The 27965-nt window shown below is 40.3% G+C and overlaps 1 protein-coding gene across 1 annotated transcript; it reads right to left on the reverse strand.

Moving 5' to 3' along the window:
- On the reverse strand, nucleotides 1–26502 carry UBE2J1 (ubiquitin conjugating enzyme E2 J1). Its single transcript, XM_082668564.1, has 8 exons — nucleotides 26329–26502; nucleotides 18057–18130; nucleotides 16529–16660; nucleotides 14288–14372; nucleotides 13900–14005; nucleotides 11163–11292; nucleotides 9812–9931; nucleotides 1–3494 (listed from the first exon to the last, which is right to left on the reverse strand). The coding sequence occupies exons 1-8, from the start codon at nucleotides 26357–26359 to the stop codon at nucleotides 3216–3218; spliced, it is 957 nt and encodes a 318-aa protein (XP_082524690.1). The 5' UTR covers nucleotides 26360–26502; the 3' UTR covers nucleotides 1–3215.
- Nucleotides 26503–27965: the final 1463 nt, after the last annotated feature.

Below are 27965 nucleotides of genomic sequence, written 5' to 3' on the forward strand. Positions count from 1 at the left end.
TTGAGCAGCTCAAACTAGTTCTGAAGGCAACTTTTAAAGAGGCACTGCAAATAGCTTTGGAGCAATTACAGCCTCCCACAATGCCTGTTAAGAGTACACTTTTTTTTTTGGCTGCACCGCACAGCTTGCAGGATCTTAGTTCCCTGACCAGGGATTGAACCCAGGCCCTGGGCAGTGAAAGCGCAGAGTCCTAACCACTGAACCTCCAGGGAATTCCCAGAGTACACATGTTAACGTACACATTTTTCTTTGTTAAAACTCAGGTTCACTAAATGCATTCACCTTTCATATACTTCTTTGCAAGTAATAAAACAATATAAGTTTTTCAGTACTTCAGCCTAGGTTTCTGAACAACGACGTCCAATTGTGTGAGGTCTGCCTGTTTACTGATTCTGCTCTATAAGAATGGGAGGTCTCGAAGGACCAGAAAGTTTATTCACAGCCCAAAAGAACAAAACGATTTCTTACTCTCCTGAAATAGGAAATTTTATGTTTTCATAGTCAAAATAATAAACAATTTTTGAAGGTTTTTTAAAAAAAGTAGTTGAGAATTTTGATGAAATTTATTTATTTCAGTAGAATAAAACTATAAGCAGCATGAAAATATAAAGTGCTACATAAAAGCCCCACGATACATAAAATCTGAAAGGTTTCATTGGTTTAAACAGTTGCAGGTGAAACAGACATTATTTATCTTTTCAAGCATATGCTATTTTAACCACCTTGATATGTGCTATGTCGGTCAAAGGAAAAGCCATGAGTTACCTAAATCTGAGGGTTGAAGGAGTCCTAAGCCTTTACCTACCAGATCACACGTCCGGTTTTGGCCTTATGCTGTCAATAAGGGGTTAAACTGGGGCTTTAAAAATAATAGTTTTCTGAAGAGGCCCTTTATTGGGATGTAAGAATGGCTCCAAAGGCCAGTTTTGTTCATTAACCCCACAATGGGGGCCAGATCAACAACTTAAGGAGTTTCAGGTAGCAATATGAGCTGAAAGGGAAGAAGCAAAAGATATGCCACTTTCAGATACGTGTATCAGGTACTTAAAAAAAAACAAACAAAAAAAAAACAGCACAAAGAAGGAGATGGCCTGGCTGTTGCTGGGTGAAAGAAGAGAGGCAACTCAGATAGAGGAAGATCTGTAGAACGTGAAATCTTCTTGGCTTAATCAGTTTTAAAGTATAGACACACCACGGAAACATGCAATGAGATCACATAGATTGAGGCTGGCTCAGTGTGATGGAGAGGAAGATTGTTCCTAGCACACGATTAACCTCAGGATAGGCTGAGAGAATGCGGATTTCCTTCTTCTCAGGTGATAACATTACCTGGTCTTCCCCCGTGAGTCAGTGACCTCTTGCTAGGAGACCACTGACCACTGAACCAATATTTCTAATATTTTACATTCCAAACCAAGACTTCAGAATGTACTTTCTCATGGCAATAAAGGTATAAAATGGTAACCTATAATTTTCCTGACATACGAGGTCTTCATAAAGTCCTTGGGCCTTTTAGACTTTACCAACTTCAGCTGTAGATATAAGAGAAACAATCTGTAAACACTTTAAAAATGCCAATTTATTAAAATTTAAGAAAACTGTGTATTATATAGTAGTATACAATACGTTCTTATTTTAGATGCAGACATAACTGGCTATAAGATGAAAACAAATTGTGTCTGATAGTTCATAGAACCAAAATCCTATCAGAGCAGGAGTAAAAATTAAATTTGCCTTTAAAATCATTTTACAAATTGTTTCTATCTTGTCCATAATTTCAGTTAGTTAAAGCTACATAAGGACTTTATAAAAACCATTCCCCTAAGTATTCAAGATACATTATGGACTAATGGATTTTGTCTAATGTGGCCTTGTCTAGAACCTAAACATGATTTACAACACTGAGTCGTAAAAAAACAAACAAAAAAAACAATTAACTTACAAATGCACTTTCAGAGCATAACCTATTTGAAAGCTGGGGACTGCCTGTATTTAAAAATTAAATCTTCATTAACAATACCCTCAAGAGTGCCCTCAACGCTGCTCTTGAACATGCTGCAGGTAACATTTTTCTGTGATTATATGTTCTCACCAGGCATTATTTATGATGATAAAATTATCTACTAGAGTCTGTGGAGCTAGCTAGCACTAAGTTATATACTGATTTATTGATCAATATATCAATAAATATATGGATATATATTGATATATTGATTTTGCACTGAAAATTATCTCTTGGGCTTTGATTAGGTGGGCAGTTCTAATTTCTATCACTGTTACATGGGCCCTGAGCTTTTATATTAAAATGGTACATGAAATATCTCAATATTATGATATTCCTGGAATAATTAAATTTATAGTGATTATAAAGCTAGGCATATAATACAACTCAAAAGATATACAATTCAAAGTACAGCAAACATTCCAATCTTAAGATCCTCCCCTTTAACTTGTGGAAGAAAATCAAGCAGTTTCCTGGCTTGGATCCTTCCTTCCTTAAATCAAAGCTCTACGGAGGGTTGTTTTCCTTCTTTCTTTTAAAATCTTGTGTGTGAACTGGAGAGAAGGGGATAACAGCATATCAAAGTGGTTACAAAGCATTATTCCCTCTTCAAGTAACATCCAATAATAATGATGTAATCTCATTTCCTCAGAAATGTTTGACCAAAATAGTTTACTTTCACCGAAGAATGTTTAGGACACAACGTCAGTCACAGAATGGGCAATTCCAGTATGTCTCATGTGAATACATTTTAAGCAAGCTATTTGAGGAGTTTTATTTTCCCTTTTTTTTCAACTCTTATCCCTATATCATTCTACATTAAGTAGAAACAGAGTACTCAATAAATGGTATTGAGTAACTAGTAATACTCATTGGAACTTAAAATACCATTTTTTATCCAAAAAGTTTAAAGGGCTATACAGAAAAGTATCACAAATTTACATAAAGAGAAGCTGAGGCATGAGAAACAACAATAAGTTATTTCCCTATAAAGCAGGTCATACAGAGAGACAAGGGACTTTGACTTCCAGTCCCTTATACTAAGCAGGACACAGTCTGAATGTCTAGCTCTATTTATACTGAATTATAAGGATCAAAAAAGGAATGAAGGGTAAATACAAAATAATCTTTTTGTAAACAATTCTTAGATTATACCCAATGCAGAATGTTTAATGAAGTAGATGAGTCACAGCTCTTAAGACACGAAACAATATTATAACTCAAAGTCAAATATGTACTCATTGGCCAGATATATCCGTCGGAATATAAGAGCTGCCAATGCCAAAGTCAAGATGACGATCAGTACAGCAGATCCGCCATGATCAGTGTGGTGGTCTCTTGGCGGCCGGCCCTGGGTCACAGCTGGTGAAGCAGACGACCTTCTCTGACCCTGCTGCCGGGCCCGGCGCTGTCGAGGGCTCATGGAGGTATCCTCAGCTACAGGTTGGGCAGGTTGTTGAAGGGACGCTGCTAAGGTGTTCTGGACTCCACACTATGAAATTTTAACACATTTTGTTTGAAACTGGCAAAGAACACTTGTATACGTACATACAGGCTCTTCAACAGCACGAGGAATCTCCGAGCGCTAAATATGACTAAGGGCAAAACTACCAAGAATTCTCTGAATGCTGAGATTGGTACTTCACCCCCCGGAATAAGCCAGCAACACAATTTATTCTGAGTGCTCACCAGGTAGAGGAGGGATTTACCAGCAACAAATAAGACAAGGACAGAGTTTGCCCATATTCTCCATAGATCGCTTTGTACTCTCCTCCAGCAGCAATTCAAACAGTATCTGCTAGGCATCTGGGTACCTCCCTTCTTTCAGGAGAGTCAAGGAGGGAAGCAATTTGATTCCCACTTCTACATAAAAATTTGCTATATTCTAAAGGGCAACTCGCAACAGTGTTCTTCCCCCAGTGTTATCTTATTACATCAACAATCACAGAACATAGGAAATAATTTCAAACCATATGTTCTTCATAATAATATTGTTATAAAAAATAGATGTGGTTTTCAAACCAGGCTTATCATTTCTCACAATCCCTGTCAACTGAATTGAACACAAGTCTAGAAGAACTGTTTACTGTGTGTTTGAACTGTGTTATTCTATGAACGTAAGGCATGAACTCTTGTCAAGAGTGCCCTGGGTATGTGCTGAGAAACACGTGGAGGTGGTTAGGGGAGACTCAGTGTATCCCCCTGAAAAGCACTGGATGTCAACTGCTTTCCATCGTTTCAATGAACGCTTGGTCAAAGCATAAACACAATGTGGTACCCAGTGATTCAAAATCGTCAATGTGTTCTATAGACAAGAAAGCTCTACAAAATATGAATTCCACTTTATTTATATAGATACCTTAACTCTACCTCTAATAACCCAACAGTCTTTCTTATATTGAAAACAACTTTATGCTGATTATAATAGTGTCAAGACACATTCTTTCAAATAAAAAATAAGAATGTATGTTTTATTCAGAATAACTTTTTAAATTGAGTAATTACAAAAAAAGTATTGAACGAAAATACTTTTCATGATAGAAATTTTCAATATTTAGGAAAAAAAGGAATCTAATAATGTAATTCAAATACCTTTTTTTTTTAAAGGTAAGAGAATGAGCTTTGTCCTGGCAACAACTGTAAACATAGGGAAAAACTGCTGATCTAAGTTACCTGCAGAAGAAATTACATTTTAATTCTGACAGCACCCCAACATTAAAAGATTTAAATAATCTAAGTTTCTAAAAACTATCCTTTGGAAGCACTCACATGTAGTGACCCATAACCCAGAGGCAGAAAGGAACTACCCACTCTGAGTTAAAACTAAAAGTGCCAATGCTGAGTTAGAGGGGCATGAACTTGGACTTCCATACTCCAGGGCTCAGGAGCTAGGTGCTCACTGAAGAGCAGATACACAAAGCTGTTACATTTTATGATGTCTAATGTTGCCGCACTGTGTCATGTAATGACTTATTACAACATTCCGCAGGAAATCTCCCATTCTTCCAGCCATTCAGCCAAGCAGACAAAAGTGCCTGATAGAGCAAAAGTACTCAGGGCTTACAGGGAAATGGGTTCTTAAGGAAAATAAAAGAACAAGCTGGTAGTATCAATTCAGAAACTAGCATAAGAGACTGACTCATCCTAAAGCTTTGATTTTATACATGTTGTTTTTTCCATTAGTTTGAGGGGAGAACACTATCCTGCCCATATACCTGACTAAAACAGGGAGTCTTATCATTACTAGGCTGGCTTCGCCACTTCATAGATGTGTGACCCTAAGCAAGTCATTTAACCTAAGACTCAGCTCCCTCTCCTGTACAAGGATACGATCCAGTTCAGTAGGTGAGAAGATTAAACAGGATAATGATATAAAGTGCTTAGGATACACAATTGCTTATTAAATGTTAGTCATTATTAATATTACTATCGATATATCCCTTTGAAGGCTCCAGATTTAGGTAACAAAAAAAGTCATGACTTTATTTAGGACTGCTTTTCAGAACTTTATTTAGGGCTGCTTTTCAGAACTTTATTAGTATGATTATTTGGAGTTGAAGGACTAATTGGACTAAATTTTGGTGGTTCACATTGAACTGCAGATGGAGAATCAAGTGGGCCTTAGCATTTTCAAAATGCCAGAGGTTTGGTGGTAGGACTTTTAAATCTCTGCTGTTTGCCTAAACTTGTTCAAACACACATATCACAGAATGAAGACTTAAGTCATAATAGTTTCCATTTCCTTCATTAAGATGAAGTGATATTTCTGGGAACGTGAAAGTATGTGATGTTTATATTTAATTAAATTACATTTAAATATATATAAAAAAATCACAGTCACAGATAAGTCCCTTGTTATATATAAAAGCTTTTCTATAGTAACCTAGAATAGCATCTGGGAGGGAGTTTTGTGTTTGCTTTTTAACAAAAAATGAAATGGCTTATTCAGAACCTCAATCCCTGGGAAGAAGAAAAATGTCTGATAGACTGGAAAAACATAAATCGACCATCAGTATTGTTCCCATTTCTACATAGCTAAAAAATCTGCATCAAATAAACAGATGGCCTGATGTTATCTGCTGTATTTAGACTTTGGGCAATCTCTCGCCCCCTCAAGGCTAAAAAAACATACCTTATCTGGGATTTGATGTATAACATCTCAGTGAATTTATATTACACTTGCATGTAAAGCAGCTATCCCCAGCCAAAATGAGGTTTCGGTTACTTCCACAGTGATCAAATTATATAATCACACTCTGAGATAATCTGTATGTAAATGTAGTTAAGAGCTAAATTTGCAACTGTATGCAATTTTATTGTTTTAACCAGAATTGGTATCAATTACCTATACCTACGAAAAAGAGTTCTGCTTTATGTACTTTAAAATCTAAATGGGTGGTGATCATTTTGCAATGTATAGAAATATCAAATCACGATGCTGTGCACCAAACTAACGTAGTGTTGTAGGTAAGTTAAACTTCCAAAACAAACAAACTCATAGAAAAAGAGATCCGACTTGGGGTTACCAGAGACATGGGCCTGGGGGTAGGGGAAATGGATGAAGGTACAAATTCCCAGTTACAAGATAAATAAGTACTAGGGATGTCATGTACAATACCATTAATAGAATGAGCACTGCTCTTTGTTATGCATGAAAGTTGTTAAGAGAGGAAATCCTAAGAGTTCTCATCACAAGGAAGAAATATTTTTTTCTTTTTTCATTTATTTTGTATCTCTGAGATATTGGATGTTCACTAAACTTATTGTGGTAATCATTTCATGGTGTAAGTCAGATCACTATGCTGTACACCTTTAAACTTATACAGTGCTGTATGTCAATTATATTGCAATAAAACTGGAAGAAAAAATGAGAAAAAAAATCAAAATGGAAAAGACTACTACAATAACAAAACTATTGTTTGTGCAATCGAAGTTTTTACTAAACTTCTTGACTTCTTTATCTGTATTCCTAGTATTTTTTTAGTATTTTTTTTAAAGTGCCAATCCTAAGATTCATTTATTCAACCAACAAATACCGATTGACCATCTACTATATACAAGGCACTATGCCAAGCACTAGGGATATCGTGCAGTAGAAAGACAGCCCTGATCCTCAAGGAGCCTACATTCTGGGAAGGGAGATAGACAATAAATAACTAATTATAAAATAAATTACAACTGGAATAAGTATAATTGGAATATGCAACAGGAGACTTGACATAGATTTAAAATAGACTAAAGACAGATTTAAATACATCACAAGTATTAGGAGACTGTCCTTATAGGTGAAAAATGATTACTACCCTCCTCCTGTCTGTAATAGGATGGTTCTATTTAAAAAAAAACTATTTATGATATAAAAAAAAATTAGAGGGCTTCCCTGGTGGCGCAGTGGTTAAGAATCCGCCTGCCAATGCAGAGGACACGGGTTCGAGCCCTGGTCCAGGAAGATCCCACATGCCGCAGAGCAACTAAGCCCGTGTGCCACAACTACTAAGTCTGCGCTCTAGAGCCTGCGAGCCACAACTACTAAGCCTACGTGCCACAACTACTGAAGCCTGCATGCCTAGAGCCTGTGCTCCATAGCAAGAGAAGCCACTGCAATGAGAAGCCCTCACACCGAAACGACGAGTAGCCCCCGCTTGCCACAACAAAGAGTAGCCCCCGCTCGCCGCAACTAGAGAAAGCCCACGCACAGCAACGGAAGACCCAACGCAGCCAATAAATAAATAATGATTAGAATTCTAAAGGTGAAAAGTAATCTGAATTTTTTTTTTTTTTGCGGTACGCGGGCCTCTCACTGTCGTGGCCTCTCCCGTCGCGGAGCACAGGCTCCGGATGCGCAGGCTCAGCGGCCATGGCTCACGGGCCCAGCCGCTCCGCGGCATGTGGGATCCTCCCAGACCGGGGCACGAACCCGCACCCCCTGCATCGGCAGGCAGACTCTCAACCACTGCGCCACCAGGGAAGCCCTGAATTTTTTTAAAATACTGCAAGCTAAAACATTTACTGACTAAAATTAATTCACTATATCTCTCTGTAATTCATGAAATTACATAGGCAACACAAAAATGATTTAACTCTTAGCATGCACTTTTTTCTTATACTTCCATCTCCAGTCCCCCAAAAACTTCCTTTAGAGCACCCTCTCCCCTGCTTTCTCCAATCCACTTCTTTCTGCCCATCTCACTCTCTGAATGGGAGAAGATCACTCAGTCCCACTTTATAATAAGTATTCCTGAGTAAAAGGAAAATCTGTATTTGCCCAGCTTCTATTTCAATTTTCCTGACCCTTTAAAATCCTCTATAAACTGGACAGGGGGGAAAGATGTGGCTACTCAACCAAACAATCTGTTACGAAAAACAGTTCCTCTCTTATATATAGGAAGGAGGGACTTCCCTGGTGGTGCAGTGGTTAAGAATCCGCCTGCCAACACAGGGGACACGGGTTCGAGCCCTGCTCCAGGAAGATCCCACATGCTGCAGAGCAACTACGTCCATGCGCCACAACTACTGAGCCCGCGCTCTAGAGCCCGTGAGCCACAACTACTGAGCCCGTGTGCCACAACTACTGAAGCCCACATGCCTAGAGTCCATGCTCCACAACAAGAGAAACCCGTACACCGCAAGGAAGAGTAGTGTCTGCTCACCACAACTAGAGAAAGCCCATGCACAGCAATGAAGACCCAATGCAGCCAAAAATAAATAAATAAATTTATTAAAAAATTTAAAAAAAGAAAGGAAAGTCAGTGTTTTCCCCCATAATCTTAATTATTTAGCAACAGTCCAGTCACAGTTTCTTAATCACTCTCTCCAACGACCAAAGCCCGCTAATGTTTAGACAATAGGTCAGGGCACAACTAATAAGACCCACAGCATCCGTGGAATCTTTCATTCAATAATTATTTATTAGACACTTACTATGTACAAGGGAGCACCGTCCAACAGAACTTTCTGAGATGATAATGTTCCGTATCTATGCTGTCTAAGACAGTAGCCACTAGCCACATGTGGCTCTTGAATACTTGAAATGTAGCCAGTGTGACTAAGGAACTGAATTTTTAATTTAGTTTCATTCTGAATAAGGTAAATACAAATTTAGATAGTCACATGTGGCTAGTGGCTACTGTACTGGACAGAGATGGTCTAAGGCAAATCTTTGACTCCAGGCCTTTAAGTCACTGCCTTAATGCCTTTAAGTCAGTGCCTTAATGCGGCTTAACAAACCTTCCAGAGATAGAGTGCCTATTTAGAAAGCAGCTAATGTATGTATATTTTGTTTCATTCAGAGTCTAGCACTATATTGAAACTAACTTTTCAGGAAAGTCATAGAATTCTGGAAGGACAATAGGACCTAAAATTTGTTTAGTCCAGCCCCATTTAACAAAAAAGAAGGCTCAGAAGATATGAATAACTTGCTTAAGATACTATAATTCGGGCTTCCCTGGTGGCGCAGTGGTTGAGAGTCCGCCTGCCAATGCAGGGGACATGGGTTCGTGCCCCGGTCCGGGAAGATCCACATGCCGCGGAGCGGCTGGGCCCGTGAGCCATGGCCGCTGAGCCTGCGCGTCCGGAGCCTGTTGCTCCGCAACGGGAGAGGCCACAACAGTGAGAGGCCCGCGTACCGCAAAAAACAACAACAACAAAAAAAAACAAGATACTATAATTCACTAGAGGGAGAGCTAGGCTAGAACCCAACTGTTAGGAGGACCAAAATATTCAGATATTTCATCTAGATATCGCCTCTTCTACTGCAAATAATGACAGTGGTATAGATATAGATATAGATATAAAAGACAAGAGCCATACCGATGTACTTGCTGTAGCACCCTGGAATGTTGTAGGTATATCATCCTGTAAATCGTTTAGTGAAAAAGAGTGGTTTAAGTCCGACTCAGTGATAGTCTTTCCAGATGAATTGACTTCTGCCTACAAAAAAAAGATACACCCAAGAGCAGTGTCACAAGAGGAGATGTACAGAATAACCCACAACCTACTAAGTCCTCTCCTGGATTTATTTTAATTAGTACTTTAATATCAACTAGTCAGTTAAGCTCTGAGCATTCATTCGTGTCCAATACTGTGCTAGATATTTTAGGAAGAGTAGATAATACCTATTCTCAAGGAGCCGTTACTTGGTGAGGAACAAAACTAACACTTCTGGTTCACGATCCACTCCAAAAAGCTCTAAAAACTAGAGTTTTTTGTAGTTTTCAGGCAAAGTCTGACATGTGAGGCTATTAACAGTCTCGATCGCACATTACTGTAAATATTCCCAGGTTTGCTGATGAGATATTAATAGATTTGATTATGGGGTGCTGCCCTAGATCCCACTATGGATGTTAGTATAGGTTTAATATTTCTAAAATCTGAAATTCTGATGTACAAAAGACATCTGGCCCTAAGATTTTCAGAGAAGTAATGTTAAGCACAATAGGAATCCTCAGAAGGAAGAAAATAACCAACATTTATTAACCACCTCCTCTTCCAGGCACCGCAGTAAAACAGAAGGGAAAATTTCTCCCAAGAACTGGACACGGGAGGATATACAAGATGTAGAGAGGGGAGAAAAGGGAGGAGGCAGCATGTTGCTTAAGGCAGGTTGACTTTTTTTGATGGAGCTAAAAATTAAATTCCAGAAGGAATTATATGCAGAGCAAAAGGATGAGAGACATGTCAAAATATTAATAACAGCTATTTCTTGGGGATGGGATTATGCATGATTGTTATTTTCTTCTTATTGTTTATCTATATTTTCTATAATAATAGTTTAAAATTTATTAAGCACCAGAGACAGTTCTAAATGCAATACATTTAAATGAGCATTAACTCAATTCTCGTAAGAATCCTACAAGTACCATTATTATTCACAGATGAGAAAAAGGTACAATGTAAGTAATATGCCTGATGTCCTACTAACAATAAGCAGCAAAGCTGAGATTTGAACCCTGGCACAGTATACCAGAGTCTAGGTTTTAACCATTACTATGCTATAATAATAATGCTGCTTCTGTGAATATATATTATTAGTTTTATAATGAGAAAAAATTATTTGTAAAAATCTCAGTGAGACAGAACTACATTGCTTTACTTTCTGTCCAAAAGTTGGCAATAAACAAAAGGGCTACAGAATTAGAATTTATTTACAAATTTAGAGTACCTTGAAACTGATTTGTCTAGCCAGTTCCTTGGCTTCTTGGTCAGCCTGACTTGAATCGCTTCCAGATTTTAAAGGCAACAGGACATCCTTCATGGCAAAGCCACATCCCTCACAACAGAAATCTTGTGATCTGGTAAGAAGTAATTTTTTGATGGGTATAAATCAAATACTTGAAAGTTAATCCAAGACAGTCAAATACTGAATGATTAAATTTAAAAGATCACTCAACAATTCCGTATCACACTCATCTACATGCAAATTAGACAATTTTGGCAATAATTATAGTTCTGAGACAAATACACAAGTTAAACTGTTTTTTAAAAAAACCCATGTCAATTATACCTCAATTTTAACAATCTGAAATTTAAAAACAACACAAACTAGGGCTTAGATTTCATTTTTTTTCCTAACATACTGCCTAAATAAAGTAAGCTTTAGATCTGTAAGACAAAACATATAAATTGTTTAACTACACTGTCCTCAAGATCACACGTAACAAGCCTATGTTAAGTCTATGTAAAAAGTTCATTTTAAAGCTCAAATCGGGAATTCCCTGGCAGTCCAGTGGTTAAGACTTGGCACTTTCACTGCTGTGGGCCCGGGTTTGATCCCTGGTAGGGGAACTAAGATCCCACAAGCCGTGCGGTGCAACCAAATAAAAACAAATTTTTTTTAATAAAATAAAATAGAATTTACAGACATTTCCAAGGAAAAACTCACAAACCCTACTCATCAAAATAGTAGTACAACTTGAAAGATCAGAGAACTTGTGGAAAATCCAGACACTGAAATTCATCATTCATTATAATAAGTAGAGGCTCAAAATAAGCCTGCTAACTAGACTATTTCCTAATATTAATTTGTTTCTGTATGTTTTTATTTTCTTCTTTGTATGACTGGAAGTAAATGTGTATAATATGCAGAAATATATATTGTTACATTGCTGAACTTTTAAAAAAACTACTTTGTCCTACTTCTAGTTCAACAAAATAAGAGTCTTAGATCTTGAAGAATATACTATTTATAACTTCATGTAGACAAAATATATGTAAAAGTTGTGTTAATTTAGTGTTTTTTTGGGTTTTTTTGCGGTACGCAGGCCTCTCACTGTTGTGGCCTCTCCCGTTGCGGAGCACAGGCTCCGGACGCGCAGGCTCAGCAGCCATGGCTCACGGGCCCAGCCGCTGCGCGGCATGTGGGATCTTCCTGGACCGGGGCACGAACCCGTGTCCCCTGCATCGGCAGGCAGACTCTCAACCACTGTGCCACCAGGGAAGCCCTAATTTAGTGTTTATTGATGAATGTTTTTTGTTTCAATAGAAGTAGCATTGCTGTCCATATCCTTTGAGAATCAGTTGTATCCAAATTATTTACCTTAAAATGTGTTCACTTTTAACTGAGAAGTCAGATGAAGTTTAAAGGAGAAAGTTTATTTTTAATATATTACTATTAGTTTATCCACAAGGACAGTATGCTACCATGGTTGAATGCAAAATCATGTTTTAGAAAGCCTGTATCACAGACTAAGAACCTAGAATATATAGAGTGAGACGTCTAACCAAAAAGTTTTTTGGTTTTTTTTTTTACCTTGTACATGAAATGAACTGGATGGAAGTATCAAGATAGAAAGTTGACATAGGAAATCAAAACAAATGCTATGTACTCCAAGTACATATTATAGTTTGTGAATAGTAGCTGCAAGGTATATACCAAACTTGGGAATAAGGTTTAAAAAGAAAAGTTGCTGATAAAACAGGGAGTCTATCAAATCTTCCCGAGGCTAAAGTCTATCTGATTTAACAAACATCTATGGAGGGCCAATTCTGGGCTGTGCTAGGGTAAGATATACTATAATTTAATTAACATAGTAGGTCTGAAAGGTGGTAGGCAGCAAAGTCCAAAACAGGACAATGATCAAAATCAAGAATTAGGGCTTCCCTGGTGGCGCGGTGGTTGGGAGTCCGCCTGCCAATGCAGGGGACGTGGGTTCGTGCCCCGGTCCGGGAGGATCCCACATGACGTGGAGGATCCCACATGCCGCGGAGCGGCTGGGCCCGTGCGCCATGGCCACTGAGCCTGCGCATCCGGAGCCTGTGCTCCACAACGGGAGAGGCCACAACAGTGAGAGGCCTGCGTACCGCAAAAAAAAAAAAAAAATCAAGAATTAGTTTTAGCACTACTCAAAGGAGAGGCTACTCTGAATCTAATGACTAATCTGGGTTATACAGACAGAATGTACTTGAAAAAAACCAAGAAGGCAATACCACTGGGAAACTACAACTTGATAAAGAAAATCTTTGCTTTATTCCAGATCATTTAATGAGCACTTGCTATGTGGCAGATGCTACAGATACAAAGATGATAAAATGGATTCCCTCCCTGCCTTCAAGGAGTTTTTAAACTTTTTTGGAAAGCTACATACATATCATTACTCTGGCTCTTTTCCATCTGTAAAACTGCCCAAGTGGAGATAAATGACCAGTACTATCTTCTAGAAGGTATCGCTCATTGTAGGTTGATATTATCAACTACTTTTTAAAACTAGATAGCATGAAACGAATTCTTTAGAGTCTGGTCGCCCCTGGGGAAATTGATACAACTGAATTTCTGAAATAGCAAAACTAAGACTAGATCCTGTAGAACCAAGGTGAGTCACAAAGAGACAGAGCCTATCTCCTAGTAGCCATTATCCAGAACAGTATTCAGATCGTAACAAATAAGGAAATGCAAAACTTACTTTTTCGCAAGGGTTCTTCTTTCCTCAGGTGTGTAATCTAGAGAACCTATGGCTCCCTCTCCTTTTGTTGGCATAAACCCAATGATGGCTAATAATGCTGTTCTTACTGAAATAAAAAGTAAACATCAATCTAAGTTGCTCTGTAAAAGGAACTGGGTTTACTCTGGAAAGAGAAAAAGAAAAGACTCATAGGGTTTCACTGAAGAGGTACAAGTAGGGGATTGTATTAAAATGATGCAAAAATCTAGACAAGGAAAATAATTTTATTATTTATTCAATAATATCAAATTATTTATCCAAAACAGCTTCAACCTCAGGAGAGTATTATACATTATTATTATGAATTGACTAAAGTTATATAAGATTTATATTCGCTTTAAATACTCACTACTCCATGAAGGCTGCCAAGTTTCAGGATGATGTCCCGAGATGCTCAAACAGATTTTCTTGCCTACTTCAAATCGTCCATTAGCCTTAGGAATAAATAAGGTATTTTAAAAGTTATACATGTGTGTGTTTAATGTTTTATACTTTAAAGTATAAATATATTTTATACATAAAGAACTTTTAAAGATAATTTTTTAGAGAATTTTAAAAGGATGGAACCTCCAAGGGGATACAGATTTTTGTCCTCTTACAGATACTCCACAAATATTTGCTGGATTCCGAATGAATAATAAAAGCTGTTTTTAGAAGTTGTAGCAGCTTTGTGAAACTGAGTTGCACAAGTGACATCTAAATAACTGACATATAAAGATGTCCTGATATCCTCCTCTGTGCCTAGTATGGTGCTAGACTCTGGGAAGGATCTAAAAGAGAAGAAAGTAGATACTGGGGAGGAAGGCTCTGAGATGGGAGTGATTCTCAGAAGGATGATGCAATTTCATACAGGAACACAGAAGTGAAAGACGAGAGAGAATGATTTCAGTTTTGTCTTGGCAGAAGAGCTACTGATGATGTTCGGCAGGCAGGCAGAAATACAGACATGCTGGCATCAGAAGAAGAGAATACATTTCTGGTACCTGACTTTCACAGAGGTGATCGTTGAAAACATTTCATAGAAATAAGAGAAAACAGCTGTAGTCTGAACTCGTAGACTATCCATACTGAGGGGAAGGATAGGAAAAAGAGGCATGAAGTTAGAATATAAGTTCCACGTGGGCAGAGAATGTGACTTATTCTCTGCCACACCCACAGGGTGCATGACACGTGTTTAATAAATATTTGTTGAATGAAGGCTGGAGAAGACTTTTCAAAGAGAGGAAGTGAATCAGAAAGAGTAAGTACTGAAAACCAGTACACATGACGATATCATCGGTGAACAGCTGCTGCCCCACTGGCCCCCACCAGTTTCCCCACGCACCAGCCCTCCCTTCAGACCACCTGGCTCTCCCCACGATCTAGCAACTAAAAGAAGGGAAGGGGCCCTCCAGGGCCTCCTGCTCCAGCCCTACTGCCAGCATTAACAATTCTCAACAACACCTAGTGTTTAGTAAGCAGCTTCTATATGCCAGGAACTTTATGTGTGATTATATTTACCATACACATTCCTTTTGAGAAATGAGAAAACTGAATTTCAAAGAGATTATGTAACCTGCCCGTGGTGTAATGGAAACCGCACTGGCCAGAATCCAGGCCTATTGGCTCTTAAACTAATGCTCTTTCCACTACACCAAACACTATAGGTAAAAGCAACATTAATTTGGTGATAATGAATATCTTTTCTTTTACCATTTGCTAACCCCATGTGTATCAGATGTTTAACTTAAACTTAGATGGAATAGGATGAAGACTGAGAAGAGGTGGTGAGATTTCTCAAACCGGTCTCTGAGACTGGTGTCTTAAGCCTGTTTAAACAGGGTGCTATGTGTGGGAACCAGAACACAACAGGCTAAACTAGAGTTAGCATGCCTTGAAGGTTATCAGAAGAGAAAAATAAGACTGCAGCTTAAAGTGGTAGCAGAGATATGGGAAGGTTTTTGTGTTTTATTTTTGCTTCTTTCAAGGTTAGGGGATAATTAAACACACATAAACGAAAGGAAATGAAGGAAGAAAAGCTTAACACTTAAGAGAGGAATTTACTGATGGAATACCGTCCCAAGAAACCAAAGAGAAAACTGGATCAACAGCTTTCCTTTACATGGAGATAAAATATGTGAAGATGGAGAGAAATTCTAAGATATAGATAAATAGTAATAACATAGCTAACATTTATTGAGGACTGTGTCAGTTCTTATTCTAAGAGCTGCACGTAAAGATGAGGAAACTCAAGAACAAAGCATAAGAAACGTGAGAAACTGAAGGAGATAACGTGATTAAGAGGTACAACAACAGTAACTACCCTTTATTGAGTACTTACCATGTGCCAGCCTAGCACTTTGCATACATTAATTCACTGAATCCTAACAACCACACTATGGCAATTAGTATCATGAGTACTTCTCAGATGCTTCAACTTCCTAGGAATTTTTTTCCAGAAAAAAATACAGTCCAAGGTCTGGTCTCCAAAAGCAAAGTTATAATAATAATGGTCCACTTTATTTCTTAATGAAAATGAGTATGCATACACACTTTACAGCCACCAGGAAGAGTTACACCAGAAGCATTCCAAAAAGTCAAGAATTCTTACCGTTAGGAGAATAATGCTTGGTGGTTTCATGGGATACTCTGGTGGCAGTACTATTCGTCCATGATAAACTCCTCCATCAAAATCTGAATCTGGGGGCCCTCTAACTGTGAAGTGCCACTCAAAAAGGTTATCCTGGACAAAAACAACAACCAACAAGGAATCAAGAACATTAAAAAGTTGGATTTTTTTTATCAGTGAGGATTAGAAACATGGGTGCGAAAAATTAACGTTTTATAATACTGCTAGAACAGTTTCTAATGCACACAATGTCTCAAGTACAAAAGTTATAAATAAAAGCTATTAAATCCAGTTTTCATGTCCCATAAGAGCTAAAATGTTTTTAAACAAATGCATTTTAAAACATCTGAGCGTTGTTATATATTCATAAATAAGATTATAGATTTACATATTTCCTATTACTTTAGCTCCATTTATTTTCTCTGAAAATCTCTTCTGGAGCCCTGAAGTTTTAATCTGGACTAATTGCTTTCTTGACACATTCCAAAATTTGTCACTTGAGGGTCTTCTAGGTTTACTGGAATCTCAATCTTCCTCTGTATTTATTTGTTGTTGTTTGTTTTTTTGGTTTTTGCATTATTATGATGTGGTTTACTGTCAACTATGTGCCTCTGAAAGGAACACAAGGAAGAAAGTTTGTGTTCAGGTATGTCTGAAAAGATATTTATTTTGAGTTCATGCCTGATTGTTTTCTGGATGGAGATCTAATTAATTAATTAGTTAAAAAATCATTTGATCTAAAAAAAGATTATAGACTTAATTAAACTGTAAATTAATCCTTATATCCTAATTAGTGATAATTATTATTTATATAATCAAATAATTTACTATAAATTTAGATTGTTTTAGCAAACCTTTAAAAATTATCCCTCATAGATGCCTAAAAGCTCTTTAGTAAGTGGTCAGTAATATTAACACATAGGCTGTTAACATCATCTTACAGTTAACCACGTACTTCATAGTTTGCAAAATGCTTGCACATATTATCACATCTTATTCTCACTATTACCATGAAAACCAGATTGGGCACATTTAAATACCCTCCTTTCACAGATGGGAAGACTGAAGAGAGGTAGAGATGTTCGTACAAAAAGCCCAGACTAGCTGTAGAGACCCCTCAAGGGGCTAAGTCTTCCACCTGTAGAGTCTGGAGTTCTTTCCACTTTCCCTCCTGAGGGAAGACCTAAAATTAATTTAGTATCTGAGGCCCACTTTATAGAGACCAGAAATCTGCTTCTTCTAAAATGTCTGATTCTGAATGGCTAATAGAAATACTCAGTGTACACCTGAAACTAACACATTGTAAATTAACTATACTTCAATTTTTTTTAATGGTTAAAAAAAAGTAAAAAAAAAAAACCCAAAAAACTCAGGAACTATAGGGAATAAAATATATCAATAAAGCATATCAAACACATTTGTAATGACTCAAAGCAATGAAAAAATAATTTTAAGAAACTTATTTAAAATATTAAAGTATTAAAATACATATGTAGAGATAGAAACTAACCTCTAAAGGCTGTGCATGATAATGATCTGTTGGATCTTTCAATTCTGCTGCTTCTTTCATTAAACGTTTAACGGCTAAAATAAAATTCACAAGATAGAGACATTTACAATTTACTTTTCTAAGTGATTAGCACAGATTTACAAACCTAATGAAGAAGTTCCTACTTCAACAAAAAATGTGTAGAGGACTTGTTCAACAGAGCATATCATTTAATTATGGGATAATAGTAATAATGGTGGGGAGGAAATGGTAGCTAGGCACTAGAAGAGTTACACGTTAAATTATATATAGGGAAGTCTCATAAAGTCACTATTTTTATTTAGTAAGTACTTATATATACTTCCTATAGAGTAGCACTCAAATATTAATTCATGTAATCCTCAAAACAACTCTATGAGATAGGTGCGATTTTTAACCCCATTTTCCAGATGAAGAAACTGAGACATGGAGAAATTATATAACACATCCAAGGTCACACAGCTGATAAATGACAGAGCTAGGATTCCAACACAGGCAGTCCAACTCTACCTTGTTAAAATATTTAACAAAAACGTGGCCTCTGGAAGTTATGCTCATGAACAGTAAACCCCTATATCCTCAACCTCGTGGGACTTTCTACCCACTATCTTGCATTAACTTAATGGCATTGTCCCCAGAGGTCAATGAATCTCTATAGCCCTAGCTGAATTCCTTTTTGAAATGATTCTTCGGCTTAATTAAAACCTCCAATCCACTGACGTCATAACATTCTTCACCCCACCTATACCTATATTCACTTCCCTCTTCATCCACACTTTTGGCTCTTAGGAGTTCCTCTTTCATGTTCCCCTGACAAAATTTAATTCTAACTGAGCCAACTCAACCATCTTCTTTTTCTTTTTAATATTTATTTTATTTATGGCTTGTTTTTTTTTTGTCTGTGTCGGGTCTTAGTGGCCACACACAGGCTCTTCGTTGCGGCGCACGGGCTCCAGGGCATGTGGGCTCTGTAGTTTGCCACGCGCAGACTCTCGTTGAGACGGAGCTCAGTAGTTGTGGCCCACGGGCTTAGCTGCCCCGCCGGCTGTGGCATCTTAGTTGCCCGACCAGGGATCAAACCCGTGTCCCCTGAATTGGAAGGAGGATTCTTTACCACTGTGCTACCAGGGAAGTCCCCCAACCATCTTTTTATCTGGAGTCTATACTCAAACAGCTGAGTATTACTGAAGGGGGTTTAAAAAGTCAGAGACGGGCACATTGATGCCATTATAGAGTTATTAACAACAATCTCCACTGGGACACAATGCCACCCTGTGTTCCTACATTTCTCCAGGAAGCCTCCACCCAACCCCCTCCAACTTGGACTATCTCACACCTATTTACTCTCAATTCTCTTCCGCCTCTTTCAGTTAATGGCACAGACTTTTAGCCCCGTGATCAATGACTATTAATAGCTTATGACAGTTTACAATCCTATGTGTATCTATCTGTACCCTCTTTCCTCCCCTATTGGTTCACAAAGGTCAATCCTTTGATTCCAGCCCCCTCGCCCTCAAGCTTTAGGTGCTAAAAAAATGTCAGGATACTGGTGTAGGATGCAGGAGAGCAAAGCCACGGAAACACCAGATGGCCCAAGGCTCTACAAAACTCTGCTTGAGAACCAACGGACACAGTTCAATACATGCTATGAGAGAGGTGTGCACCAGGTGGGCACCTAACCTGAGAGCAGACAGAAGAGAAAAGGGGTCAGGTACTGACATCCAAAAGAAAGACAGTAGGAATTACCCAGCTTGGTATGAATAAGCAGAGGAAACAATAAAAGTAAATTTGTGGTGGCACAGGTTGGAACGTTACGGGTAGAGGTTAACTGAGAAGCAACTCTCACACACTACAACCAAACAGTTCGGTATGTGTCAGGACTTTTTGCATAAAATTTCATTTTAATCAAGGGTTCCTAAGCTGGAAAAAAACTCTAAAGTCACTACCCTATTCCATAACTATTAATATTCTTTTCCATCTCTGACGCAGAGAATTTGTTCATCTGATCAGCAAATATTCATTAAGTTCATACTAGATGCTATAGCTACAACCAAAATAAAATATAGCGTCTGTTATCAAGGAGCTTATAGGCTGGGGGGAGGAGTCAATACAAATCAGCATGATAAATGAATGCTATATTAGAAACACACACATATATACTGAGACACGATCTCCCGCCAAGTTCCAGACACTAACTAGGCTTTGTTCAATTCTTCGCACACAGTTCACCTTCTCTCTACTTCAGACCTTCCTTCCTACATAGCAATTCCTCAGCTTGCACTGCTGTTCCTCCTCCCTTCCCCCACTTCATCATTGAGTCTGGCTCCCACCAGACCTTTATGAAATTTACTCAGGAAGGTCTCCCTGACACCTTCCTTTGTCCACTCTCAGAGGAGCGACTAGAGATTTCCATTTGGACAAATAAAAATCCTTGAGGAGTCCTGGCAGGAGAGTGGAGCGCAGGAATGCTCTCTAAGTTATTTCGTTTGGAAACCACTGCCCTGGATACTGGCTTGAGTCCCCTTGCTCTAAGTCCTCTTAACACCCTGTAATTTTTCTTTCATAAAGTTCATCTCACTTGTGATTAACACCTGTCCTTCCTGCTCAACAACATTTACTTCACTGCAGTCTCCTCAAGGCTTAGCACACAGTAAGCACTCAAATATTAGCTGAAATGAATTTTACTATCTTCCCCCCAACAAAACTCTTTCCAAGGATCTGATTAAAATGCAGTGGTTTTGGGGACTTTCCTGGAGATCCAGTGGTTAGGACTCCGTGCTTCCACTGCAGTGGGCACGGCTTCAGGGAGCTAAGATCCTGCAAGCCGCAGAGCGTGGTCAAAAAAAAAAAAGCAGGGGGCTTCCCTGGTAGCGCAGTGGTTGAGAGTCCACCTGCCGATGCAGGGGACACGCGTTCGTGCCCCAGTCTGGGAGGATCCCACATGCCGCGGAGCAGCTGGGCCCGTGAGCCATGGCCTCTGAGCCTGCACGTCCGGAGCCTGTGCTCCGCAACGGGAGAGGGCCGCGTACCGCAAAAAAAAAAAAAAAAAAAAAAGCAGTGGTTCTCAAATTTATTTGATAATGAGATAAAATCCTTTGTTCAAAGAAAAGTTTAAGGAGAACCTCAATAGGTAAAACATAACAGCAGAGCCAGCATGGAAGGGCCTTCAGGCTACTTACCCCCATCCGCCCATTCTACCTAAGGGGCCCACGGAAAAAGAACTGAAAGCCCCTGTTTTAGAGCTGTGTAAAAATATCACTAAGAATATAATTAGATATAAATAAAATCATGGAAGTTGTTATGAAGTTAATTAGTTTAACTTGATTACTGCTGTCAGCAATCAAAGATGCCAGGAAGATTGTTTTTCCTTTATCCCTCATCAGCAGGCTGCAAAATGATTAAGCAGAAGAGGTCAGATTTTATGCCATTCCATAACATTACCACATTTTCTCTGCCTCTTCGTCACTCAGCTCCGTTCAACAGAGGAAAATAAACACCCAACGGATATTATGAGAGATGTATGAAAGGGTCGCAATTGCTACAGGAAAGAATTTAAAGGAACAATCATTGGCTCAACCACTACACAAGTTGATTTTATTAGTCCACGGGCCACACAGGCACATACCATGTGAGAGACAAAGTACAAAGCCAAACAGAACGTAAGATTATTCTAGTGTTTTTATAATCTATTTTTTCTGAAACAACATATACTATGAACACCTTTGTGAAAAAGAACGTGGACTCTGGAATTAGACCTGCATTAAAATTCTGGCTCTGGGGACTTCCCTGGTGGCACAGTGGTTAAGAATCCACCTGCCAATGCAGGGGACACAGGTTCAACTCCTGGTCTGGGAAGATCCCACATGCCGCAGTGCAACTAAGCCCGTGCGCCACAACTACTGAGCCTGTGCTCTAGAGCCCGCAAGCCACAACTACTGAGCCCGTGCTCTAGAGCCTGCAAGCCACAACTACTGAGCCCACGTGCCACAACTACCAAAGCCTGTGCACCTAGAGCCCGTGCTCCACAACAAGAGAAGCCACGACAATGAGAAGCCTGCGTGCTGCAACTAAAGAAAGCCCACACGTAGCAATGAAGACCCAATGCAGCCAAAAATAAATAAATAAATAAATTTAAAAAAATATGGCTCTGATATTTTGTAGCTCTAAATCCTTGAACAAGTCACTTATAATCTTATTCTGCCTCAATGTTCATATCTGTCAAATGAAAGTCAATAATTTTGTCACATAATTCTTTCCTTTTCACCCCTTCCTCTTCCCCAGGTCAGAAATGGACTGAGATTTAAGGCCCTCTCAATGATTCTCCCTGGTTCAAATCCAGGCCATAAGTATATGTAGTTGGCCACATGACATGGCTCCCTAGCTCCCCAAAAGAAATATCACTGCTATGGAATAGTCAAGATTCAAAGTACCACCTGGAAACTAGGGCTAGAGCATAGTCTGCCTCTCCTGATACTCCATCTCTTGCTACCACACGGATAGTGAGGAAACTTCTTCCACTCCAGCTCCTCTCTTATCTCTTTGCAAGGTTATCAGTGGAACTCTCCAACCATGGTAAGACAAGATGTGCCAGGAAAGAGAAGGAGGGTGGGGAGCACCTGCATGCCTGCCCTCATTCTTCCTTTTCATGGAGGCCACATGATCACTCTGGATCCAAACTCTAGGCTCTAAGGGCCTCCCATTAGCGCTCTTCACATGCCCAGGTAGCTCACTGGGCTTTGAGACAAAGCTCCAGCTAAAGGGGTCTTTTACACGTCACTGTCTCTCATGCATCTGTCTCTCTTGGAAAGTATCAATGAATATCTTGATATCATCCATCTCCAGGTTATCGAGGATGTGAATCCAATGTCATGCTCCCCAACCACATCTTCCTGCTCCCATAGTGAAGGCACTTAAGCAAATACTTAAGGACTCATGTTTCTGCCCACAAAGACCCTGCAAAGGTATCCATTCAATTTAAATATCTGAGCCATGGAGATAGAAGAATGACTAAGACCTGCTTCTTGTCTTCAAAAAGCTTGTAGTGAGAGAGAAAGACATGAAAACAATTACAACACAAATATTGACCAAGTATGCACAAATATAGGGACTACCTTAGTCTGCCTATGGGAGCTGGACAAGGCAGAACCTTAAAGAAGCTTGAAGAATTAATAGGAAGTTCAAATGGATAAAAGGGAAGGCATTCCAAGCAGAGGTTCCAACAGGGACCAAGGCATATAGGTGAGAAGAGCTGCTCCATCTGGAGAATCACTCAGGCAAAATGGGTAGATGGTAAAAATGCAAAGGAGCACAGGAGTGATAGGAGACGAGGCTGGTGAGGAGGGCAAGCTAAACAGTTTACTTTGAACTTAATCCACAGCTATCAGGAAGCTACTGAAATGTTTTCAATTTGAGGAGTGACCTAATCAGTTTTTGTTTTGTTTTAATTGATCTGGTGACAACAGCGAAGGATTAGATATATGTGACTGTGTGTATTGGCACCTGCGTGAAAATACATGCATTTGTGTGTGTTTCAGTGTAGAGCGTGGAGTAAAGGAGTAGACCAAGAGATCAAAGACGACGCCAGTGGATTCCTGGGTGGCTGTCAAACCCTGGGTTAGGAATATTAGGGTGAGGGGCAAGCTTGGGGGAGGAGAGAAAACTGATTAGTTTGGTTTTGGGTTTTTATACCTAGGAGAGATTTTTTTGGTCTGTGGGAAATTCGGGTAAAGATGTTAAATCACCAGTAAGTTCTATGTATATACAGCCTAGGAGAAGGGTTTAAATTGGACATTAAAGCTTGAGAATGATTAGTGTGAAGGGGCAGTAGACATCTGGGCATGGATAGAATAACTGCTAGGTTTCTGATGGAGGTAGTAGGTGCCTTTACACCAACCTCTTATATGCCTGCCAATCACCTGCTGAACGCAACCCATAGGGCTCTTCCAAAGAAATCTGCCACAGGAGGTTCATTACACATATGTCTCCCTACTTCGTACTCTGATATCCTGCGACTTTGGCCAGAACGGACCCAAAAAGAGATCAGGGAGTCTGATGCAGAGGCAAGTACTGATACGCTAGCCAGAGGCTTATGAAGTGGTTCCACACAGAGCTCTGCACACAGCCAGAGGTCCATTCCAGAAAGATTGTAAAAAAATATGTTTTCCATTGTAAAGCAATTATACTCCAATAAAGATATTTAAAAAAATGTTTTCCCATCTATAAAATGAACAAATTTACTATCCATATGCTAACACACTGGCCTTTAACCAGTTATTTGTACTGTCTTAACTTAATTGCCCCATCCATACCTCTAAGACAGCTCCACATCAGATAGAGAGAAAAAGTGTTATATCTCTTACATTGTGCAGTGTTTTTAAACACTTCCTTTCACACATGCATTACCCTACGAAATGTTACAAGACAATAAAACAAAGGAAGGAAACATTTGCACTATGCCTCCTGCACTTATTCAATAAGTCCCATATCTCATCTAATTTACCTTTTCCATGAACTCTAAATAATCTGTACAATGACCAAAAAAGGTTTAAAAATTTTTTTTCATTTTTAGAACAGCAGCACTACCTTTGAGGAAATGAAACCAAAAAGAGGAAGCAATTTATTACACAGTAGAAACATGTCTACCCAAGTTCGGCCAGATGACAAGTAGGTCATATAGTATAGAAACATACAACATTCTGGAGAATTTTAAATGCTTACCACAATCTCAGGTATGATAACCTAACAAAACTGAGCAAGGTCCTCTGACAACAATCTCTTGGGACCTACCAATCCTCCATTCCAAATTGCACTATTGTACAATTGTACATTTTCATTATTCTCTGGACATCCCACTAAGTACCTCAGCTGTCTCAAGGAACTTGATACCATGTGACCAAGGAGTCACCCTACATTTTACCTACATAGTTTATTAAAGTCTAGCACAATCTTAACAATCTAGTCATTCTACCATCTAATCTTAAAACTAAGCTTTTCTTTCCCTCTTTCTCTTTGATCTCCTTTTTTTTTTTTTTTTCCCTGGTGTTCTTAGATGGGCTGGGGGCAGGGATTGTGAATCCACTGAAATTGAATCCTATAAATGTATTTCTTGGAGAGCCCATGGCCTTTGCCAGATTTTTTTAAAAGTCTTTGCCTCCCCAAATGTTATGACCAATTCTGTAAACTTAGTTACCTAAGAACGTGTCTTAGCCTGACAGCACTCTGGTTAACAAAGCTCTGTTCAATCACTATCCTCAGGCTTTTCTGGATTCTTTGTACGTTTTTAAGTTATTTTAAAAAATCAAGGATCCACAATTAGCTCTTTCCACGAGCATGCTAATCTTGCTGATTCTTACTGAGAAACTGCTTCTTTGGAAGGAAAAAAAGAACTAGCAAGGGTTGGTCAAACCATCACTAACATCCTAGGATTATCATTTAGAGCTAAAGTGTGGAGCTTCTCCCTCCTAACAAATTTATCAAGGTACAGCTCGAATACCATTTATAGAACACAAAGATTCATTTCAAGCCTGTCTTAATCTGAGAGAGCCGCTTACTTTTCGTGCATCTTTATGATACATCAGAAAAGAATTTGAAGCTAGGATCGTTTGGCTGCTTCTGTGACTGAAGCACGGGCATTAAATACAGAAAGAGAAGTTTCTATGACTGAACATAGACATACATCATACTAGTCAGTATGGCAAAAATCATGGTTAGCTCTAAAGTACACGGCTCAACTAGTTTTCGTAGCTTTTTGGTTAACTGGTATGGTCCAGAACATTTCCTTTATGTCTGTAATTCTATTCGCCCCAAATGCTGCAAACAGAACGTTTAAACTAAATCCTCAAATGCGAGTGGGTCAAGCAGCTAATAAAAGTCCGGTGGCGGTGACGGAGAAGGGCTAACGACGGTGTTCAAGGCGCAGGTAGGGCGAGGGGCTGATGATCACTATTACCCAGAGCCATCACCTTTACACCTGTGCTCGGGGATGAGTTGATAACCCAGCTCTACGCGACGAAAATGAGGGCAGGGCAGTCGCGGTGCCGAGGGGAGTCCCCAGGTTTGGTGCCCGCTCGGCAGCCCTGCTGCGCGGCCTGCACCAGCCCGGCAGGCGGCGGGCTCGCGTAGAGCGCGAAACCGGGAGCGGGGCCGCGAGCGGCGGCCGACGCGAGGGGACGACGGCGCGGGGCCCTGGAGTACGGGGTCACTCCTCCCTCCCGCCCACAGTGCGGCACCGCGCCCAGCCTGCAGCCCCGCTCACCCGGACTCTTCAGGTTGTAGCGGGTCTCCATGGCGGGTCGCTGTCCCGGCTCCGGCCTCCCGGCTCGCCGCCGCCGATGCCGCCACCTCTCCGCGCCGCTGCCGCCCGGGTCTCAGCGCGGCTCGGACCGACCGGACCTGGCCCAGGAACCTCCGGGGACGCCACCCAGCCCTGGCCAGGACTGCAGGCGGGGCGGGAAGGCACGGGCGAGGCGCGGGCTCCGCAGTGGCGCGGGCTCCGCGGTAGCGCCGCCTCCTCCGCTGCTCCCCCGCCTCCCTGAGGGCTGGGCAGGCGCCGGCGCCGGCCCGGGTGTCGCTGAAGCGGGGGCCCGGGCTGGAGGTCAGCGTCCTCGTCTGGCCGCGGGTCCAACGCTGCCGCGGCTGCCCTGCCTGCGTCACCCGCCCTCTCCCCGGTTTTGTGAAGTTGTCCTGACGTGGCAGTCGCTTCGTGGCGGGAGGGCGGCGCGGCCGTGGGCCACTTCGCCGGCCCCGGGAAGCCCGCTCCGAGATCTGAAAGAGCGAGCAGCGCCCAGGTCGTCTTCCTCTCACCCAGGGCCGCCCGGAGGCCAACCTTCCGCCGGGCCCATCCGACGTCCCCAGGCGCTCGCGGAGCTCCCCGCGGAGCGGCGCGGCAGGAAGCGCCCCGGCCCTGCTCGCGGCGGGCTGGGTCCGGGCCCGGGCCCTCGACACCGGGTTCAGAGCCGCCCCGGCCCGGCGCCCGCGTGCACCGGCGCCTGCCAAGAGCTTTGTTTTTAGATCAATAGTTGTTTTGAGGTGGAAACAGTTAAATCGGGAAGATAAAATCCAGTGATAAGGGATTGAGTAGGGCTTTATAAGGATTCTTTTTCAGACAAATGTGTTTAGGTGCAAGGCACTTAAGCATTTGGGGAGATTAAAAAAAAGGAATTGAATCGGGGAAAGCATACAAATATGAAAAGTATATCCTTAAAGAACACACTTTAGGCTTCATTGCGGAAAGAGTGGGATTGAGAAAAAGAGGACAGGACTGGGGCTTTTGAAGACTTATAACAGGAGCAAAGACTTAGGAAGAGGGGAGATTGGGATGGTGAGGAGGATGAAGAGGGAAGGAAAGACGTCTAGGTGGGTTGAAGAGGGTTAATCAGGTTGGGCAAGTTTCATTTTGGTATGTAAAAGTAGAAAACTTTCTTTTTGAAAGGCAGCAGAATATGCCACCTCAAAATATGCCTCTTTGGCATAAGGATTATTTTGAGCTGAGTATTTTTGAGAAAGAGCAGGCTCAAGAGAATCTCTGAAAACAGAGTAGAAATTACCCTTTTCTAGGCAAAATTTACGTTTGTTAGCGTCTCCCTCTCTCTAAAGAGAAGGAAGGTTGACTCTAAATCACAAGAGTCTCAATGGAGAAGGCACTGACAAATCTGCAAACTAATCTTTACCCTTGTTTAAGTGCTTTTCCTATGACCTCCCATAACTGGCCTCCCTCCAATCCCCCTACAGCTTTCTTTTGTCTTTAGTTGAAGATAGTATTTAAGGTGGTGACTTGGGCCAAATCAGGGAGTTACTTGGCTTGTTTTTCTTTTGTTCATCTGTGTATTACAAGGGGTTTCAGCCAAGAACTCATAAGGGTAGAGGGAAATTATTTTCCTCCCTATATTTTCT

Source organism: Grampus griseus, assembly GCF_964374135.1.
Source record: "Grampus griseus genome assembly, chromosome: 13".
Taxonomy (NCBI): domain Eukaryota; kingdom Metazoa; phylum Chordata; class Mammalia; order Artiodactyla; family Delphinidae; genus Grampus; species Grampus griseus.

What these genes read in the sequence shown, in the direction of transcription:
- UBE2J1 (XM_082668564.1), bottom strand. Translation starts at nt 26,359, where the DNA reads ATGGAGACCCGCTACAACCTGAAGAGTCCGG. An exon ending in ATCATGCACAGCCTTTAGAG is followed by an intron (nt 16,661 to 18,056) that starts GTTAGTTTCTAT and finishes GTTTTTGTCCAG; the next exon opens with GATAACCTTTTTGAGTGGCA. An exon ending in TTGGCAGCCTTCATGGAGTA is followed by an intron (nt 14,006 to 14,287) that starts GTGAGTATTTAA and finishes TTTTTATTTCAG; the next exon opens with TAAGAACAGCATTATTAGCC.